The sequence below is a fragment of the Microtus pennsylvanicus genome, chromosome 13 (genome assembly GCF_037038515.1).
Source record: "Microtus pennsylvanicus isolate mMicPen1 chromosome 13, mMicPen1.hap1, whole genome shotgun sequence".
Classification (NCBI taxonomy): Eukaryota; Metazoa; Chordata; class Mammalia; order Rodentia; family Cricetidae; genus Microtus; species Microtus pennsylvanicus.
The window spans coordinates 70,463,743-70,485,191 of record NC_134591.1 but is presented as its reverse complement, the minus strand read 5'-3'; the positions used below and the strand labels follow the sequence as shown (position 1 = coordinate 70,485,191).

General features: G+C 49.5%; 1 protein-coding gene across 2 annotated transcripts in view; it reads right to left on the bottom strand.

The window, feature by feature from the left end:
- Capzb (capping actin protein of muscle Z-line subunit beta) overlaps positions 1 to 14,367 on the bottom strand; it is a 103,098-nt gene extending 88,731 nt beyond the window's left edge. For both annotated transcript variants that reach the window (XM_075947210.1, XM_075947211.1), the window contains exon 1: positions 14,246 to 14,367. In XM_075947210.1, the coding sequence (XP_075803325.1) occupies positions 14,246 to 14,248 (3 nt within the window). In that variant the 5' untranslated portion in view covers positions 14,249 to 14,367. The remainder of the gene's footprint in view (positions 1 to 14,245) is intronic.
- Positions 14,368 to 21,449: the final 7,082 nt, after the last annotated feature.

Below are 21,449 nucleotides of genomic sequence, written 5' to 3'. Positions count from 1 at the left end.
GAGCTAACTGTGGGGAGAGTATCTAAAACCTCAAAACTCACTTCCACTGACAGACTTCCTCTAGAAAGCCACACCTCCTTATGCTCCCCAAACAGCCATGAAAAGGGGGTAGCAGACACGGGAGACATTTTGCTGAAATCACCACAAAGAGTTACATACTAAGCAGATGATGAAAAGCTGTGACCAAGCCAGGTGGTGGTGGTGCTTGACTTTAATCCCAGCCAGCACTTGGGAGGTGGAGGCAGGTTGATCTCTAAGTTCAAGGCTAGCCTGGTCTATAGAGCAAGTTCCAGGACAGCCAGAACCACACAGAGAAAGCCTGTCTCAAAAACAACAAAAGACTGTGACCAGGGCTGGAGGGCACAGCTCAGTGGCAGAGCACATGCTTAGTAAGAGAGAGGGCCCTGGGTTAAAGCCCCAACACCCACCAAAAAAAGGAAACTACTTTTAAGGAAAGTCAGCAAGCAGCAGCTCGGGCAGGGAGCTGGACAGGAAACAATGACAGCTAACCCTGCATAAAGGAGCCATCTCAACTTGCAGACAGGCAGATGGAGGAAGTTAAGCTTGCTCTAGGCAGACAGGAGCAGGTCAGCTCCCAGGGCCCCAGAGGCCAGCAGCCAGGCTGAGGCCACTAGGCAAACACTCACTCACTACATGACCAGAAAGAACATGGGAGAAAAGTGCTTATCCTTTCGGCCCAACAGTTTCACTCCTGGGGACTTCCTCAGAGAGGAGAACAGGGGGCAGGCGGAATACAGACAGACAGACAGATGTATAGGAAGGAACCTACAAACTTCTATTAACCACAGGACCCCTTGGACAGAACACTAATTATTTTGCCTTTGCCAGGACTGTCATGAACATACTGCTTGCTATATGGTCTTCACACCCTATCCTTTGGAGGCCACATAAGTCTACATAATAGACATTACACGCACACACGCACACACGCACACGCACACACACACACACACACACACACACACACTGCTAGGCAACCCCTCCCCCACTCTCTCCAGCACCCCAGTTCTGTAATCCACACTTCCTAAGTAAAAATCAGGAGTCATAGGTCAAAGAGACCTGGGTTTATTGGCTTTCTTCTTTGACTGGGTCCCTGGACAAACTCCATACTGTGTAAGACCAGCTGAATTCTAAGACTCCACAAAGGTTGCAGGCAAAGGATTTGAGAGCAGAGTTAAGAGTACCTGCTTCAAGTCCTGCCTCTGCCAATATTAGCAATTTATAAACATTACACCACTCCAAGTGGAAGGTCCTATGAACCAAGGATCTTGAGCACAGGAGCTTTCTGGGAACTCAGTGGGGCATTGCATACAAAACTCTAAGGGCCGACTAGCTCACGTCTGTCGCAGCGTACAGCCCGTCACTTGAGGATTGGAAATCTCAGTCTCTCCTCCCCCATCCCTTTCCTCAGTGGTGCTAGAATAAGACCCAAGCCCCACAAAGCATCCAGATCATCATATCAAGATGGGTATGGTGACACATGCCTGTAATCCCAACAACTGGGTGGAGGAAGAGCAGGAAGCCAAGGCCATCCCTGGATACAGATCAAATTCAAAGCCAGTCTGGGCTACATAAGACCATCTCAAAATTTTTACAAATTAAAGATTAACAGAAATGATGCAGGATCTGAAGATTCAACCCTGGTTCTATGTCTACATTCTACCAATTAGTAACATAGTGGGAGGACCCCTCCTGGGTGCCTAGCAACCAATTACCTATGATTTCAAGAACTATTTCTTCTGGGGTTGGGGATGTGGCTCAGTTGGTAGCCCTGTGTTGAATTCCAGCACCGCATAAAACCAGGCATGGTAGTGTGTACCTGTGATGCCAAGTGGAAGCAGTTCAGAAATTTATGGTCATCTTTGACTACAAGGAGTTCTGAGATCAGCTTGGTCACCTAAGACTCTGCCAAGTCCCCGTCTCAAGAACAACAAAGCAAAACAAAACTAAAGGAATTTTGAACTGTGTGTGGTGGCGCATGCCTTTAATCCCAGCACTCAAGTGGAGGCAGGTGGTATCTTGAGGCCAGTCTGGTGAGTTCCAGGACAACCAGAGCTACACAGAGAAATCCTGGGGAGCGGGGGAGAGGGGACTTGAATGTTTTCACCACGAAAAATGCCCAAGTAGATAAGCTTAGGGACTTAAACATTATATAAAGCATACATGTACACACATTTTATGTTAAGGATGCCTCTGCTCTCTTGTACTAGCTATTCAATCTTATACAAGGCATCTCATAACCTTTCGAGACTCCATTTCCATATCTGCAAACAGAGGTGTGGTCATGACGCAGAGGCTCGCCCGCCCGGTGCTCCCCTTGCACAATGGGCCTGGAAGCAACACTGGGGGAAGAAAGAGGCCCAGGAGCAAATGTTGGCGCCTGACTGCAGGACACTCCCTGCCTTAACCTGCCCTGGAGATTTACAGGATTTCTTAGTCCAGGGATTCTTAGAACCAGCCCAACGTGACAGTCTGCATGATGAATGACCAACTTGCTGCAGACACACACAGGCCTATTTCAAGTGCCCGCACATGAAGCCTGAGACAGCGCTGTAAACAATTACTCTTAGTTAATCCTCTGCTCTCACCTACGGGTGGGGAAGCTGGCCTTGGCAATGAGGCGGTGCACTGGTCCACAGCAGTCTCAGAGGATGCAGATGTGGAGTGGGTTCCCCAACACTGACATGAGGCTCCCTCCATTCCTCATCTCATTTCCCTTTATCAGCTTCCTTCTTACATACCTGAGTCCCAGCACTACCTGCTTTAATATCAAACACATGTGGGTGCGGAAGCACAGCTCCCCTCAGCAGAGTGACTAACTCAGAGGCCCCGAGTTCAGTTCCCAGCACCCATGTCAGGTGGCTCACAACCACCTATAACTCCAACTCCATAAAATCAAGATGCCTTCTTTTGACTCCAAGACATACATGGCAAGCACACACAGAGGTATAGAAATAAAACTTTTTTTTTTTTTAAATCAGACACATGGAGTGGTGGGGGCATGCCTTTAATCCCCGGTGAAATCTCTAGAGTTCGAGGCTAGCCTAGTCTACACAGCAAGTTTCAGAACTACATGGTAAAGCTGTCTGAAAAAAAAAAACAAAATAAAATATCAGGCATGCATCCTCAAACAAAATAGTAAGCTCCTGAGGCAGTTAAGTCTGGTGAGTCTGTGGCAATCTTCACAAATGCAGCATCAGTGAAAAGAAGCCAAGAGTGACTATGAAAACTTGCCACCTTCAGAAGAGAAAAAAATGAACTGAAAAATAAGTACAGTATGGATAAGGAGCGCTGATAAGCATCATGCCTTGGCCCCTTCAAAGTCTCCAGGTACCAGGGATAGCTGACACACAAGCTTGGTCCCGGAGCACAGCTGCATGATCGGAGGTGCTCAGGGCTGGTGAGGTTTGCAGCCTGCCTCCTAAGAGTCGGATCAAGCCTATGGGTGTTCATAGCATGGAGGTCTTCCCAGCATGCAGTGCAGTTAACAGGTTAACAGACTATGTCTGGCTCAGCGCTGACTTTAATCCTCACAAACCCACTGGAAGTAGTTTTCCCCTCTTCCTGCAGTGCTGGGGTCTGAGCCCAGAGCACTTACCCTAGAGACAAGCACGCTCCCACTGAGCTACAGACCCAAACAGAAATTGCTGCTTTTTTATTGTTGGGTTTTGGGGGAGGTTTTTTATTAGTGCTGTTTGGTTTGTTTGTTTTTGAGTCAGTCTCATTATGTAGCCCAGGTTGGCCTGGAATTCAGAGATCCTCTTGCATCTGTCTCCCAAGTACCGAGATCAAAGGCATGCACTATCACACCAGCGAGAATAGCTCGTTTTATTCTCAGCATTTTAGAGACAAGGACCTCATCCCTAGCTCTCTTCCTCCAGCACATGCCCTCACATCCTTGGACTCAGTAATCAAGATGGCTTGCATCAGTCCCGGACTCCATGAACGGATGCTCGGATTCTCCTGTAACTTCAGGCCAAGTGCTCAGCACCCACTGGCTTTATCGGGATCACTGTAAGTCTCACCAACGTCACACTGTCGGTCTTCAGTATCAAGAGTGAGCTGACCTGACCTCAGGGACAGACCTGCTCAGCCCCTCCATTCCTGTCAAGCTCTTGACTCTGATGGTTGGTTTAGCCTTCTGAAAGTGGGTTTAAGAGAAGGCAGAGATCCAAGGAACACTACACACTGCTGGGTCTCCCACTCAAACCGCCCTGCTCTCTTGCCCATGTATTCTATTAGGATAGAACACATATTATGACAAAAACTTGGTGTGGGAGAATTGCCTGTATTCTGTCAATCATGTTTTAAATAAATGCTGATTGGCCAGGCAGGAAGTATAGGTGGGACAGCCAGACAGGAAGTAGAGGCAGGGCAATGAGAACAGGAGAATGCTGGGAAGGAGGAAGCCCATTCCTTCCCAGTCCTGCCCAGACCACAGAAGAAGCAAGATGTGACCTGCCCCAGTGAGAAAGGTACCGAGCCGGTGGCTAACATAGATAAGAATAATGGGTTAATATAAGTTATAAGAGTTAATAAGAAGCCTGAGCTAACGGGCCAATCAGTTTATGTTTAATGCAGACTCTCTGTGTGATTTTCTTTGGGACTTGCTGGCTGTGGGAACTGGGCAGGACAGAAACCCCAAGAGCAGGCCCTCATGTTACAAAAACTGGTACTAATTTTTACCTGCTCAAAAATGGCAGTCTCACATGGTTCACCCTCAAATAGGGAAGCTCTTCACTACATAAAGAGCAAATAGACAATTCAGTCATTCAACAAACACCAATGGAGCCACACCACATGACAGGGACAATGGAACACTGCTGAAGTACTCGCAACCAAGCAAGGGTACCATTTCCCATCCAAGGAAAATAAACAAACTGAGCAGACAGAGTAAGAATACCCAACTGGGTGTGACCAAAGCCACCTATAACACCAAGTGCCCAAGGCTTGGGGTGTGATAGACAATGGAACCCTGTAGCACTTACCAACCAACACAACCAGCACAACTCCCAGCAGGGCCTGCCATGAAGGTCAAACTGCCGCTGGCCTTCTTGCCACTCCAGAAGCCCAGGGTGCTGGTATTCCCGCAGAAAGACCTGTCCTGCTGCTGAGACACAGGTCCTGCTGGTGGAGGCTAAAGTCCATGCTGCCAATGCTTCCAGGCTAGCAGTAGTCTTTCTAAAACCATGCCAAACCTCCGGCCCAAGAGCTTTTAATTTCAACAACCTGACCCAAAATACAAACTTCTACCTTCTACACTATGCCCAAACTCTCTCAGCCACTGTGGCTGAACTACACAGGGACCATTTGGCTTCAGTTTTCTCATCTATAAAATAACCAACCCACAGAATTCAACTGGCAGGAGCTTTTGAGAGGGATGAGCCTGGAGCCCATGGTAACTACCAGGCCTTGCTGGGGCCCCTGAGTCAGTTACCACAGTTACCACTTTCTCTCTGAGCTTTGCTTTCTTTATCTGCAACAGGAGGAAATGGACCTAGGGTTGGGGTTGACACAACTAGAGATCAGATTGTGGGCACCCCCTGGCAGCAGGAAAGGGACACTTGTGACTAATGGGAGCTCCAGGAGTAGGTACACAATCAACCATGCAGTTTCCCGACAACCACCAATCCCAGGACCATCAGTGCACAACTCGAGCCCAAAGCTGTCCCCTCCATCACAGGATAGCCAGAAACAACCACTGACATGACACACACAGGAAGGCGCTGGGGCCTGAGTGAGACGGCACCATAGGGGCTTTCTGCAGGCTACAACCGAGAAGGCTCACAGCGGAGATCCTCCCCAGTGAATGGCCAGAGACGCTTCAGCATGCAAAGGTGCTTTCGGCACAAGCCCTGGGAACTGAGTTCAATCCTTGAGTCCCTGGAATTCATGGAAAGGTGGAAGGGGTTGTCTTTAATCTACACACACACACACACACACACACACACACACACACACACACACTCCTCAACAGAAGCTGGTGTGATGGCACACACCCTTTAACCCTAGTACTTGGGAAGTGGAGGCAGGAAGATCAGGAGCTCAAAGGCATTTTGTCTCCATAGCAACCTGTACCCTGAACCTACATGAGGTCACCAGGCAGTTAAAAGAGGTGCAGAGGACTGATAAAAACAAAACCATGTGGCACAGGGAGAAATTCTAGAGTGGCTCCCTCAGAGACTGAACTGATAGGGTCAAACTCTGCACCAAAGGCTGGGTGCACACATGCTCTCCTTGGGTCTTTGAACACCAACTACAGCATAGGAACCTGCACATGTAAAATCAGAGAAAGCCTAGCAAAGTCAAAGCCTCGAGCAGAAAAACCCTGAGCCACAGCACAACACAAGCCAGACAGACCTGAACTCTCCATCTGCCATTCACAAGTGCCAGGAAACCTGGCTTAGTGCTAACTGGAAGCTGGGTAAGATCCATCTGCACCAGGGAAGCTGGTACAGGCAAAGGTATCTTCCACAACTTGAGCACAATCTCACACTACAATAACACTTTAGCCAAGGTCCAACTACATAAGCACTGTGGTCCCTGAGGGTGCCTGCTGAGAGCCTAGCCACAAGGTTGTATTTGAAGGTAAAGATGGTTCCTCTGATAAATATAATCTCCTAATTTTTTTTATATGTAAGACCACTATAATAGTGGCCAGTCAGATAATGGTTCAGCTTGATGAGTTCAGCACAAGAAGAGGAAGCTTCAGGGAGCAGTTTAAGCAGAAGTTCAGAGTCGAGGCCAGGGGGAACAGCTGCCAGCGACCCGCAGCATGGTAAGAAGAACTCTGAGGCCAGAAGCACAGGACTGGAGTTCTCACCAGGCTGGGGTTTAACTGGCTGGTCCCTGAGCTTGCAGGCTTTGGGCTAAGGACTCCAATGTAGCAAGCAGTCTCTAGTCTCATAAGGGCTAGTGCATGCCTCCCAGGCCAGCTGGTAGGTTACATGAACAGCCAGCCATTTTATTAACCCATGTTAATAAAAATAACCACATAACAGCAGCTAACACGCCTCTCATCCTCCAACCATGCCAGGCACTGCCTACACTTTCCATAGACACTCAGGCAAGGCCAGAGATGGCAACCGCTCAGGCTTTGGCCACTGCTTTGGACCAAAACAGGATTAGAGGACTGAAATCGACCACAGGGAAGTCAGAGACCGCAGAGTCAATGTGGACGCAGGAGGAAGCACAATAAATACAGGCAAGGAGGCCGCCTGGGTCAGAGTGGCGGGCGTCACCCCAATTCTGTGCTTATCTCTAGTTCACCCAGAATCTCAGACATGCCACTTCTCCAGCCTCCCCCATGGAAGTAGAAGACTCTGGTGGATGAACCTAGTAGGTTTATCTCATGGTAAATAGCAGATGTCCACAGAATGAATGACATGGAGCTGGAGAGATGGCTCAGCAGTTAAGAACTTCTTGCAGAAGACCCAGTTTTGGTTCCTGGCACACACTGTGGCTCAAAACCACCAAAACTCCTGACACTCTCTTCTGAACACTCTCACACATAAAATAATAAACCTTAAGCCAGGCAGTGGTGGCGCACGCATTTAATCCCAGCATTTGGGAGGCAGACGCAGGAGGATTTCTGTGAGTTCTGGGCCAGCTTGGTCTACAGAGTGAGTTCCAGGACAGCTAGGGCTGTTACACAGAGAAACCCTGTCTCAAAAAAATAAACAAAAACAAAAAAAAAAAAAAACAAAAAAAAACAACAATAGGGCTGTAGAGAAAGGAAGAAAGAAGGAATGAAGAAAGAAGGAAGTAGGGAGGGAAGGAGGAATGGTGGAAGGATGGATGGAAGGCAGGCAGGCAGGCTAGGGGCAGCTGGGCCTGGAACCAGGACAGCATAGGGAGGCCTTGGTTTCCTCATCTGTATCATGATGGTAGCATGGCCTGTCTCATAGCACTGAATGGAATATTAAAACAGCCAATTGAAGCAGCTCTTGTTGCTCTTACATCTACTCTGCAGTCTCCCACACTGTAGAATCCCTTAGTAGATAAGGGTCTCAGGCACTTTTATGTGCTTAGAACCTAGAGTAAACTCAGCTAAACAAGAAGAGCCACCAGCAGATCCAAGATGGCTGGCTGCTCATCGAGCTAACCCGGCTGAAATGCCCACTCAGTTGTCAACCATCTACCAAGGTTCGGTGGACGCCATCATCTAGGATTTAAAAAAGTCAGAAGCAGTTGGTGTTAATGACGAATAACCCAATCAGAAGGGCCACACAGCGATTTCAGGGGAGGGGGGCAGGTGCATCCCTTACCCAGAGATGGCAACTCTCTCCAGCTCTCTGTGCCTTTCTCCTTCCTTCCAGACCACAGCCACAGTGGCGAGACCCTGGGACCTCTCCGGTGAAGCCTACTGATGCATCCCTCTGCCTCCCTCCTCCATCTCCAGGATCTCTCTACACAGCACAGCTAGAGAATTTGTGCTAAAATACCACTGCTCCATCAGCCTACTCAAATTTCCACCTGCCCTGTGAGAAATGTCACTGGCTCCACGCTGTCCAGAACAAACGCAAACTCCTGAGCTTAGCAACTTGAATATCTGGCAACAAACACTAGCGCTGTCTACCCAGTGGTCCTGAAGCCCACGAGGCTGAGGACACACTGACCTTGGACTTAGTAAGGGTGATAGTGCCACACCCAAGCCTCCCCTTCCTCTTTGGCTGGGCGAGGTCTTCCTGGGCTCCAGGCCCAGCCCCCAAGCTGGCTTAGGACTGGAGTATCAACAGAGCTTCCTGGAGGAGGTAGTGGAACATACACACATACACACACACACACACACACACACACACACACGCACGCGCACACACACACACACACACACGCATACACGCACACCTACAACTCACATGTGGCCCTTTAAATTACTTCTCCTATACATTCCCTCTCAGCTGTACTAAACTTCTTAGGCACACCTCGCCTCCTCTCCAGGATAAGATGACAAGGACTGTGGCTTCCATTTGTGTCACGTATACTTGGCTATACAAAATACGTCAGAAAGCAGCCATAGCTCCAACTTAAGTGTGTGGGAAGTGTATTAAAATGCTGTTTTTGAGCCAGGAAAATGGCTCAATGGTAAAGGTACTTGATGTCAAGCCTTAAGATCTGAGTCTGAGCCAGGTGGTGAAGGCTCACACCTTTAATCCCAGCAGAGGCAGGCGCATCTCTGTGAGTTCAAGGCCAGCCTGATCTACAGAGCTAGTTCCAGGACAGGCTCCAAAGCCACAGAGAAACCCTGTCTCGAAAAAACCAAAAAAAAAAAAAAAGGGGCTAGTTTCCCTGACAGACAGGCTCCAAACCTCCAAACTGAGTCTGATACCTGAGAGCCAACTCCCCAAGGTTATCCTCTGACCTACACACACACACACACACACACACAAACCATTTCCTTTTCCTGGTGTCCCTATGAAATGCTCCCCTCACACTGCGCATCAAGGAGCTTAGGGGAGAAAGGACGAGGGCACAACACTGAGAGGACACCAGGACTGCATCCAGGTACACCCGTGCTGAAGGCAGCAAAGCAGAGACAGCCATCTCTCAGGTCACACTTCCGGCTTACTTGGCGCCATCAAACACTTCCAGAGCACCAGGTAGTCAGTGCAAGGTACAAGTGATAAGGTCCTAAGGCACAAGAGCTCAATCAAGCTTTCTGTCCCGTCCTCTCTCAGAGGGGCCTCCACCCATGCAGACAACACATCCAAATCTAATCGCTTTCTCTCTCTGTGTTTGAGGGGAGGGACGGTTTTTGAGACAGTCTCTCTGTGTATCCCTAGCCAGCCTGGAGCCCTGCTATGTAGAACAGGCAGGCCTTGAATTCATAGAGCTCTGCCTGCTTCTGTCCCACAAGCATGGGGATTAAAGGAATGACCACTATGTCTGGCTCCAAGTCTGACTTCTTATGCTCTGCTGTCTGTGATTCAAGGCTGAACCTTCCAAGCTTTTGCAAGGCAAAATCAACAGCTTCTGGCAGAGGGCACGGCACAGGGCTGGAGCCCCAGCAGTATCCCCATCTCCTTACATTCAATCATTAATCTGGGAATGCCTAAAATGGTATTGCACCAGTTGCTCCCAAAGCCAGGGAAGGTGCATGGTCGCTTCTAGGCTCCCACACCCCACCCTCAACCAGAGGATCTGCTCCAAGTCCCTATCCCTGCAGGACTTACCACACCATTCACTTCAGATCCTCCTTGAGCAAAACAGGCTCAACAGTTGTTGTGCCCAGACTCTGGTCAGTGACCATGGAGGACGTCCACCATGCCCAGGAACAGGCTGCAAATACACACACTTCATTGCGCCGCATGGCAGACATGAAACCAACACCACTTGAAAAGCCAGAAGAGCAGAGCCCAGCTCAAGCTACAGCACTCCCTTCCCTTCCATCTCCGCCACAGCTCGGGCTCATGTGCGCACAGTTGCACAGTTACGTTGAGCACGTTAGGGAAGAGGGAACTGGTGGCTCTCTCACAGGTGGCCCAGGCCAGCCCTGAACTTGAGTAGCTGGAGTTAGAAGTGTGTGACACTATACCCAGCTTTCCAAGCTGCATCCTGTCAGTCCAGGGTCCCTCAACGGCGGAAACCAGAAAGCCCAAATCCGCGTCTGCCTCGCTCTGCCTCGCTGCCTCCTGGCACATAAGCAGCGCACAGCAGTCACATGATCCATCCACACCAAGGCAATGGTACCCAGTAGCTTCAGCCAGCAAGGGGCCTTGTAACCGCTGAGTAATAAGCACCTCCCATTCTGGCAGGTCCGTTGCCCTGCCAGGCCACCGTATCTGTCCTCCTTCCTCCTCCATAGGATCTAACAGTATATAGTTTCCAAGTCTTAAACTGGTAATCACCAGTTACTTTTCCTTTTCTTTTCTTTTGTTTTTTTTTTGGGGGGGGGGGGACGACAGGGTTTCTCTGTGTAGCCCAAGCTGTCCTCACTCTGTAGACCAGGTTGGCCTCGAACTCAGACATCCGCCTGCCTCTGCCTCCCGGGTCTGAAATTAAAAGTGTGCACCACCACTGCCTAGCTCACCAGCTACCTTTTATAACATCAAAAAAAAAAAAAAAAAAGACTGGCTGGATTTACTTGATTGGGACTATAAAACACACATGGGGTCTCTGAGTTGAACTATGCATTTTTAAGGTACGGGGGTTAGAGCAAGGCTTGGAGGAACCAGCTCTCTCCTTCTCTATAGGAGTTCCAGAAATTGAACTCCCATCTTCAGGCCTGGCACAATCACCTTTACCCACCAAGCCATCTCTCTGGCATCTGAATTATGTATCTTATTCAAAGGAGGAGACCACCAAGATACATTAGTGCCTACTCCAGGATTTCGTCTTTTAACAGGGGAGCTGCTCCAACCAGCTCCTATCAGCAATGCCATCTGAGCTGGACTGGCTGCTCCTGAGGGGCCACGCTGGCCTTTCACTACTACAGTTCCACCACCAAGCAACAGCATCTTAACTCTCAGAATAATAACCCTGAATTAGAAGCCAGAGCTCTGACAGGCAAAGTGCTCTGAAACTGCGAAGCACTCAGGGGCAGTGGTAAGATAGCTTGCTAAGGGAGTGCAAATAAACTCCATTAGCCTAAGCATTCTTAACAGGGATGGTGAACCTGACTCCAAGAAAAACCATGGCCTCCACCCCAAAATCAGATGCATTTTCAAATCTCAGGCCTCTCTTTCCCTCAGTAGGAAACTGGAGCTGGCTGTTTGCTCTGCCACCACCCCAGTGAAAACAAAACCCCAGTGGTCTTCCTTCATTACCTACAAGGAAACCCCATTCTGCCAAATGGCTTGACCCAACTACCCACACCAGGGCACCAGATCATTCAAGCATGGTATAGATTTGACAAGAGGCAGTCAGAAATTACTTGGGAGTCTGGGGGATGTGAAGAACAAGTTAGGGAGTGAATGAGTAAAATTCCAAGTGGCTAAAGCTCAGAGCCATGTGCCGGAACACTATGAGCGATCATTTCTTGTTTGAAACACGGTCTCATTCTCACTGTCACCCAAGCTGGCCTTGGACGTCTAAACAGCTGAGACTACAGGTGCCGCCCTCCCAAGCCGTATCTTTCAGTCTTAGGTACTGTTCTAGAACTCAGATAGAGACAGCAAACATAAGACCAAAATCCCAGTCCCCAGAAAGCTCGGGATCAGGACTACACAAGCCATACTCCTCACTTTGACATTTCCTACTAGGAAAATTCACACTTGGTCGGCAGAGATAAGTACCCGCTGCGCCCTTGCCATGTCTGAGTATCCCATCATTATGTTTCTTAAACAGGGCCATCATATCAAACATACAAGATGACTGCCTGGAGCCTGCCAGGCGTGCTTCCACAGGCCAAGAGCGGTCTGTACGCAGACTGAGCAACGCTCTGAATACGCTGGGATGGATGGGGCAGCCTTTCTCCACCTGTCTGATGGAGACAGCAGAAGCCTAGAGGACTAGGCCACTCCACAAGCATCTCAGGCTTTGGCCACCAGAGCACACACAGAAAACTTCACTCTACTTTTCAAAGTCTCGCCCAAAACTGTCCTGGACAAGTCCTTCCCCATACAGACTATGGTCAGGGTCCAGAGGACCCAGGCCAGCTTTCAGACAAGAGCAATAATACAAAAACGTCTTGCCTACGTTTTTAATCAATATATAGAAAGTTTATTAGCCAACCAGAATTAGGCACCCTAACTCAGCTTATACACCCTTGATTAAACAAGGAACAGGACTCCTCAAAGTCTACTCCCAAATATCTATCAGGCAGGTGGGCAGCTTATACACCCTTGATTAAACAAGGAACAGGACTCCTCAAAGTCTACTCCCAAATATCTATCAGGCAGGTAGGGCAGCTGGAGGATGCCTTAACTCTGTCTACTTTACAAGCTTCCTTGACCATGTGAGGCCCTTCCATCTAGGTGTTAGGCCTGCCCTGAAGAAGGTGTCCAAGTGGATTGGGGGGGGGCAGGGTTATGGGGGGGAGACACTCCTCAAATAAGTTGCTGGCATAGTGTGCCTGCCTTCATTACCGAAACAAACAGCACAGAGTTCAACCAGGGATCTCAGCCTGCTCGCTCACCTGATCAGAGGCACCTCCATAATCAGCAGTTCCAACCCTTACAAGCTGACAGTTCAGGGGGAAAGGGAGGCTGCGCCTGCTAGGGTGCATAGTGTCCCGGCCCTCTGTTGGGTTCTGAGCTTGGTGGCCCCCAGCCCCAGAGCTGCGGCCTCACAAGAACGATTGTGCGCTCATCCCTGTCCACTTGGCTTACTCACCGCCAGCGTTCGACTCCCCACTCAGCCAGGGCGCCCCGCAAGACGCTCTGCACTGGCAGCAGCGAGGCGGCGGCCACGGGAAATGCTCTGCTCTGCCTTCCGGGCACACAGATGCCGCCCTTTTCTCCCTCACACCCAAGCAGCCTCCCCAGAAGGGGCAAGCCTCAAGTCTAGGAAGGCACAGCACCCGGACCACCCCCACCCCGGCTGGGGCTCTCCCCCGCTTGCCAAAGACAGCCAAGAAGGAGCGTCCTAAGAATAGGGGAGGGGACACCTGAGTCGGGAGCAGGACACTGGGCAGGCAGGGAGTAGATAGGGAAGGTGAGGGTGAGAACCGCACTGGGCTGACGCAGACTAAGCTAAGTCGTGAGAAGTCTGGGGGAAGGTGATTGCCAGGACCAGGGTCAGAGAGGTGCAGGAGGGAGACAGCAGAAGTAGAGTCCAGACTTGAGGACCACGGAGAGATTCCATGGGAGTGAAGGAAACAAACGCAGGCTGAAGCCACTGGCAAGGGGTTATCGGGGTCCAGGCTGGGTCTACGAAGAGAATTTGGGGAGGAGGGGGCCTAGTCTGGGCCACAGCAACAAGAAGCACCGTCCTAGCCTGGGCCCTGGGAGCCTAGCTCAGGCCATGGGATGCAGGCCTGCGAGAAGGGTGCCTGGCCCGGCCTCTAGGGAAGGAAGGTCTAGCCTGGGATCCTCGAGACTAGCCTGGACATGCAGCGGAAAGACCCGGGGCTCCACTTGTAGTCCAGGGCGGGGTCACGGGATACCCGAGCCTCCCGCCGCCCCCTCCGGACCAGAGGGGTGGCATCTGCCTAGGGTCTCGGACCCCGCCCCTCCCCCACCCTGGGTCCCCACCCTCCCCAGGCCGGCGAGTCGGCGGAGAGAGGAGGACGTGAGTTCCCGCAGGGGGTCCCGGGATGGGGCCGTGAGGGAAGGGGTCCCTTTACCATGGTGGCGGCGGCGGCGGCGGTCCCTGTCCCAGCGTCTGTGGCTCTCCCCCCCGCAGCAGGGCCCGGCGCTTCCACTTCCCCGGGTGCCCGAGAGTGAACATCCGGGTCAGCGCCCCCCTCCCCCCGCCCGCGCCGGGCCGCCGCCACCTTCCTTCCCCGCCCCGGCCAGCCCGGCCCGCCCCCCACGCCGCTAGCTCGCGACCAATGAGCGCGCCGGGCCGCGGCGATCGCCAAGTATGGAGCGCGGCGCGGGGGGCGGAGTTAGGGGTGGGGCCTGCGGGCGAGTGGGCGTGTCCTGGTATGGAGGGGCGGACCCTAGGCCGGCCAGGAGCGACGGTTCTGTAAGCGCCGGGGTGCAGCGTACTGGAGGGACCAAGGTAGCCCGTGGCATCCTCCTACGGCCAGCTTCGCATCTAGCCTCGGCGGGAAGTGGGGTACCTGAGAATGGAGAGGTTCACTGACCCCCTGGGTGGAGGATGCGGAAGGCCCTGAACTAGGAGGGGACGGGCACTCCGCGCCCCACCCGGACCCGGAACTGGTGCGCCGGAATGGGGCCCTGCCCCTAGAGAGCGAGCGGAACCTGCAGTGGGGACGCCACCGGCGCTACCGCCCTGGTTGCTGAACACCTGCTCTCTCACGACCAAGCAGGCAGCCTTTAGGTACCAAAAGGTGACAGACAGGTGGATAATCTATAAGGATCCCTGCCCACACTTCCTGGTTACCAGACAGGGTAGTTGTGAAGAAGACACTGGTAAAAATTTTAAAACATTGGCTGTTTCGTATACTTTTCTACCCTATCTGCAGAGGATCAGCCTGTTTGCCTACTGAGACGCTTCCTCGGCCCATACACCGACTCAGAAATCCCTCTATTTTCAGGACTGAAGATTGAACCTAGAGCTCATACATGCTAGGCTAATGCTCTTACACTGAAGCCCCAGCCCTAGAAACTCGCTTTTCAAAATGTTTTGTTATCACCTAGAATGCAAGTCTAAGTGATAGACTTGCTCACCCAAATCAGGTTGTGAGAGAGGGGATCAGTAAACTTCATCCCTGGCAGACTGTGCCCTAGGCGGCTGAGCTCATAGACAAGTGAAAACCTTCAGGGAAAAGCCACCAGCGGAGAAAGCATCCAGGTAAGTCCCTCAAGAATGGCCTAGACCAGTATTTCAGGAGTTCAGAGAAGGGAGTGGCACTTAGAAAGTCATTACGCCATAAATATTTGTTGTGTAGCTATTGGCCAACCAGTGTGCGGACTACAGAGATTAGCCCGTGCTTATCTTGTCTGTGAGATTTCAGTGCTGGAGATGGAACCTGAGCTTGAATGCTGTCAGGAGACAGTTAACCTATCTAATAAAGACAGTTTTGGGGGTGAGATGTGGGGAAACACCAGAGTGGGTGGAGAAGGTAGGCAGAAGTAGAAGCACTGTGTGGTGGCATTTTAGGGGATGGTCCAAGGGGGCTTTAACTTAGGAAGAAACATTTGATTAGACAGCTGAAAGGGAGTGGAGTGGGCCATGTGTACACAGAACAGCAAGGGCAGAGACCCCCGGTGTATCCGTAGATAGCCATCCTGAATTGTGTTAGCAGAGAGCTTCAAGAGCAGTGACAAACTGTGTCCCGGAAAGACTGTGAGCCAGCTGTGTGTTGGCTGTGGGGTGACTAGGGCCTCAGGAAGCTATTTGTGTATCCCAGGCATTATTTTTAAAGGAGTGTGTAGGAAGAAGACTCATTTGGTACAGTGCGCTAAGGTACATGAGTTTGGTCCCCAAAGCCCATGTAGAAGAGTCAAACTCTGGAGAAGCCAAGACAATTTGATTTCTGCGACTTCCTGACCAGTTAGTCTAGCTCCAGGCCAGTGAGGCATCGTCATGGACAGTGTCAGATGACCGATTCCTGAAGTTATCATCTGCTTTCCACACACACGCATTCCAACATGCAAACATACTGACACATGTACACACACATGATTTTTGAAAGCACTAATGTGGCTAGGGAGATGGCACTTTGGGGTAAAGCGCTTCCTGTACAACCGTGAGGACCTTTAACTCCACAGCACCCATGTGAAAGCCAGTTGTGACCATGCATATCGGTAACCCCAGTGTCATGTGAGGGACAGCAGGATCTCTGGGACTTGGTGACTAGCCAGCCCAGCCAAATGGCAAACTCCAAATTCAGTGAGAGAGCCTGGGGTGGTGGCACACACACTCGGGAGGGGAGGCGAAGGCGGGAAGATCTGTGTGAGTTCGTCAGCCAGGGATAAATAGACCTTGTTTCAAAGCAGTCATGTAGAGCAAGATCAAGGAAGAACATGACTATAACACGAATAATAAAAACGCAGAGACAGATACTGGGGTTCAAACTGAAAATCAGAAAAGCAAAGCAGCCAACCAATAGCGAAATCCTTCCTCTACCAAGGCTGGGCAACAGCTGACTGACCTCTGAGCTTCCGTCTCCTTCCATCTTTTTTCCCCTTTTATGTTGGGATTAAAAGCATGTGACTCCCTAGTACTGGGATTAAAGCTGTAAACCACCAGTACCTGGATTTGTTTTTGCATTGATCTCACGTAGCCCAGGGTGGCCTTGAACTCAGATTCCTCTGCTTAGGTCTGCTAAATCCTGGGATTAAAGGTGTGTGACACCATTGCCTGGCCTCTAGTGGCTTGGTTTTACCCTCTGATCTTCAGGCAAGCTTTATTTATTAAAACATAAATAAAATATCACTATGGTTCACCTTTTTGTATAAAATAAAAAAGGCTATATCTCTATATATACAATCAGTACAATAACTATATACAATGTATACAGACAATAAATATATCAACAGTGTCTAGTCCATTTGCATTTGACAAATTCAGAGAAAATACTCCATATTTATCCTATCTTGTGAGTCCAAAGTCTTGTACCTCATTTATTTTCTATCATAACTTGCTTTCTGTGTCTAGTAAACTTGGAAAACTATAACTTCTAGTCTTCATCTCCTTCAGAGACCCAAGAATGAAATAATATTAACTAAGTAATAGGAAGTGCAAGCGATTTCTGAAAATTGTGAGAAATAACAGAAACAGTCTACGTGGACAGTCACCCAAATTTCCTCTGCAATGTTGGGGTATCCATCTTCAGCCTACAGGCCTAAAATATCTGACAGACTTTTCTATGAAGCAGGGTTTTTGAAGGACTGTCCTGCCTTGTCTGGGCAAGGTCTGGCAGTCACTCTCTTTTGTGTTCTGCTTGTCCCATTAGGACAACATATAGTCAGCAGGTGGCCAGGGCACCTTCTTGATCAGTGGCTTACTTTTGCCACAAAGAAAGTAAGCTCGATGTGGAGTTTCTTTGATGCCCATTATCTTTTCTGAAGTAGATTGGTACTGGCAGGAGCAGACATGTCTCATTGTCAACATCTTTAATGACATGTTCTGTAAATCTCTGAAGTGTTTAAAGATGACCTGTCTAAAATGTATCAATTGCCAGCTTGTTCTACCACCCCTGGTTTATCTGTTGTGTTGAAGGAGGGGAGATGGCATCCAGAGTTTCAGGCAGGCTGGTCAAATACGTAACCCACTGGGCTATGTCTCTATGACTCATCACTAAGGAAGAAACTGAGGTGAAAACGGACGAGCTGCCCTGACTTTGCTCTTTCTTCATCTGTCTATAGAACCACACGGCAGATTGTAAGTAGCCTCAGAAGACAAGGATACACTGACCTCCTTCATCAAGGCCCTTTATGCAGAGCAGCTGCCCATGAACATCTCTTGAGTTGAGGCAGGGGGCAGAGAAGCCATGAGCATATCACACAAGAAAAGTAACTTCAGAGGAGCAGGGAGATTGTGGGACTGGGTTGGTCATTGAAAGATATATGATGATGTGGGATTTCCCGCTGCATGATTTGAGTATGTTTTATTACCATTGGTTAATGAAGAAGCTGTTTTGGCCTATTGCAGGGCAGAATACAGCAAGATAGGAAATCCAAGCACAGACAGAGGAGGAAAAAGGGCAGAATCAGACAGAGGCCATGTAGCTGCCAAAGGAGAAAGACACGGGATTAATAGAAATGGATCAATTTAAGATGTAAGAGCTAGCTAGGAATACACCTAAGCTATTGAGCAAAGAGTGTTGTAATTAATATAGTTTCTGTGTGATTATTTGGGTCTGGGCAGCTGGGAATCGAAAGTACAGTCTCTGTTTACAAGAGGACACATTTGAGCATTTATTACTCAAAATTGCCCAGTTAGCCATCTTTCCTCCTTCAACTAAGTCCTACAGCTGAGACTTCTAGGTTAGTAAATGCACAGTTATCCCAGAACCTGGGGATCGCTGAGATCCAAAACCACCTCCCATTCACAGGTGTGGCTCTCTTCCCCAAGGTCACAAGATGGGAAGGCGTCAGTGAGAAAGTGGCCTGTCCACCACAGGCTCCTCTGTCCGAACACTCGTTTCCTAGTTAGTAGTGACCTTTGGTGAGGTTGAGGGGTCTGACTGGTGGAGGCTGGCCCCTGAGGTAGGCAGACCCTACCTCTAGTGTCATTGTCTCAGCCTTCACTGCCAGGCCTTCCCCATGAAGGACTGTACACCCAAAATCCTTCTTCCCTTAATTGCTTCTGTTAGATATTTGGTCATGCTGAAAAGTGTTTAATACGTGTTCTTCTTAAGTTCCTGTAGTTCAGATGTATGTATGTATGTTCTTTTGTAGTGCTCGGAACATTACCTAGGGTTTCATGGGAGCCTCTACCACTCCTAGCCACCATTTTTTAATTTCTATATTTTAGATTAAGTGTATTTTAATGTGTATGGAAATGTTGCCTGTATGTGTGTACCACATTGTGTACCTGATACCCACTGAGGTCAGAAGAACACCAGCACTCAAGAGGTTGAGGTGGGAGGATCACCAGTTCAAGGCCATCCTTAAAAACATAGCAAGTTCAAGGCCAGTGTGGAATTTTTTAAATTATGTGTATCTGTGTGTAGGTGTGTACACATGAGTGGGTGCTCACAAAAATCAGCAGTGGGCATCAGATCCCCATGTAACTCTAGTTTCCGGCAGCTGTGAGCTGCTGTGTAGGTGCTGGGAATTGAACTCAAATCCTCTGAAAGAGCACCAAGGACTTAACTGCTGAGCCATCCTTCCAGCCCCAGATTTTTTTTTTAAAGAAGCATACACCAGAGAGTAAAATAACCCTTTGAGTTTTAGAAACTTCCAGTTATTGGGACAAAAAGTACACCTGATGTGGGGGGCGGGAGCGGGGTGGGTACACTGGCCTCGTTTGAAGACAGAAAACTGTGGTTTGTAGTAAAAGAGGCAGCCTTAACTCGAGATCTCAGATCGTCCCTTCCTCCTCTCAGCATCTTGACAGAACATGTAGCAACAAAGGGGAAGAGGCCAGAGCCCTGGCAACTATTGGCTTAATACAGCCAAGGCTCTGGTGCCAAGAGGATCATTTACTCCGAAGTTTATCACTATCTTGAGGTTTTTGTTTTGATTTTCTAAGAGGTACCTGGGAGAACTCCCAGCTGCCTTCTGCTAGACCAGAAGTGTTTGTATCCTGTCCATCTGGGGGGTCCTGATTGGAGATGTAGAAAGGCCTCTCACATGTGGGCCGGCTGTTGGAGGCTTTATGTGCACATCTGGGGAGAATTCACTTTCAGTGAGTTAAGTGGGCCGGCCAGCCAGCCACTAGGGTTGGGCTGGACTATACAATATACCCCAGGCCGGTTCTCAGCTTGGGCTTGGGATAAGTAGCCCCTGTCTTTCCAGGTATTCTCCAACATACCATCAAAAGCTGGGCGTGGGGCCACCGGTTATGTGTTCCCATGGGAACCATGCACTTTGTACACCTTATCTATTACTCTCCCCAACTCCCTCATTCTTTGTCCCTACTGCTCCATGGGTTCCTAGAGGAGGTCTAATGAGTCACTCCCTAGCCATTAGTGTAGTTCCTGAGATACAACTCAGTGCCACAAATGGAGCCTGTCCACTGGTGACCCACAAGAAACTCTGGCCACCCAGGATGGAAACTGAGGTTAGCTCTACTCTCTCCCATCCCTCCTTCAGACAAGACATTGCAATGGTCCCCGTGAACTCAGCCAGATGCAGAGCTTGCCCAAGAGTTATAAAGTGACGGAACCGAGAGACAACCTGGTGAGAGACTGGAATAAATGACGAGAGTGGCTATGGTCCCAGCTTCAGGAGGCCAAGGCTGGAGCATCACTAAAGTGCTTGAGTTCAAGACTAGCCTGGGCAGCATAGAAAGGTGTTAAGACAAAACACTAAAAATAACAACAACAACAAAAATCCAAGCAATAAAACTTGGAAACAAAAAATTAAATTCCATTTATAATAATAGCATTAGAAAAATATATAAACCAGGCATGGAGGCATGTGCCTTTAATCCCAGTACTCAGGAGGCAGAGACAGGGAAATCTCCTTGACTTCAAGATTGCCTGGTTTACACAAGCAAATTCTAGGCCAGGAAGTACATAGTGAAACCCTGTCTACAAACAAACAAACAAACACATAAAACAGTACTCTGACAGAGGACCTGGGTTCGGGGCTCAGTTTCAGCAGTTACCCACATGGGGGCTAACAACATTCTGCGACTCCATTTCCAGATTGTCTAGAGCCCCCTCCTAGCCTTGTGGTCATGGTCATGGTACACAGATATACATGCAGACACACACACACACACATCTTTAAAAAAATAGAAATTAAATCAAGGCAGTGATGGCACATGACTTTAATCCCAGTATCTGGGAGGCAGAAGCAGGTAGATCTCTGAGATTTCAAGGTCAGCTCGGTCTACAGACTGAGCTCTAGGACAGTCAGGACTACACAATACAGTGAAACCCTATCTTGAAAAACCAAAACAGCCTGGCAGTGGTGGTGCATTTGCTTTTGATCTCAGCACGTGGGATGTGGAGGCAGGTGGATCTCTGAGTTCAGGTTAGCCTGTTCTACAGAGCGAGTTCCAGGACAAGCTCCAAAGCGACACAGAGAAACCCTGTTTCGGAATAAAAAGAGAAAGGAAAGTAATTGCCTGAGATTTTCTCCCAGGTGCCTGGGTGGCCACTGCAGTTCTATTGGGACTTTTATCTTGACTTCACCCTCTGCCTTACACCACCTATGGTCCATCAACATTAATAAGTCACATGATCACCTCTTTCTGAACACACTGTCTATATTGTCCAGCATCCTTGGAGTCCTGTGGGT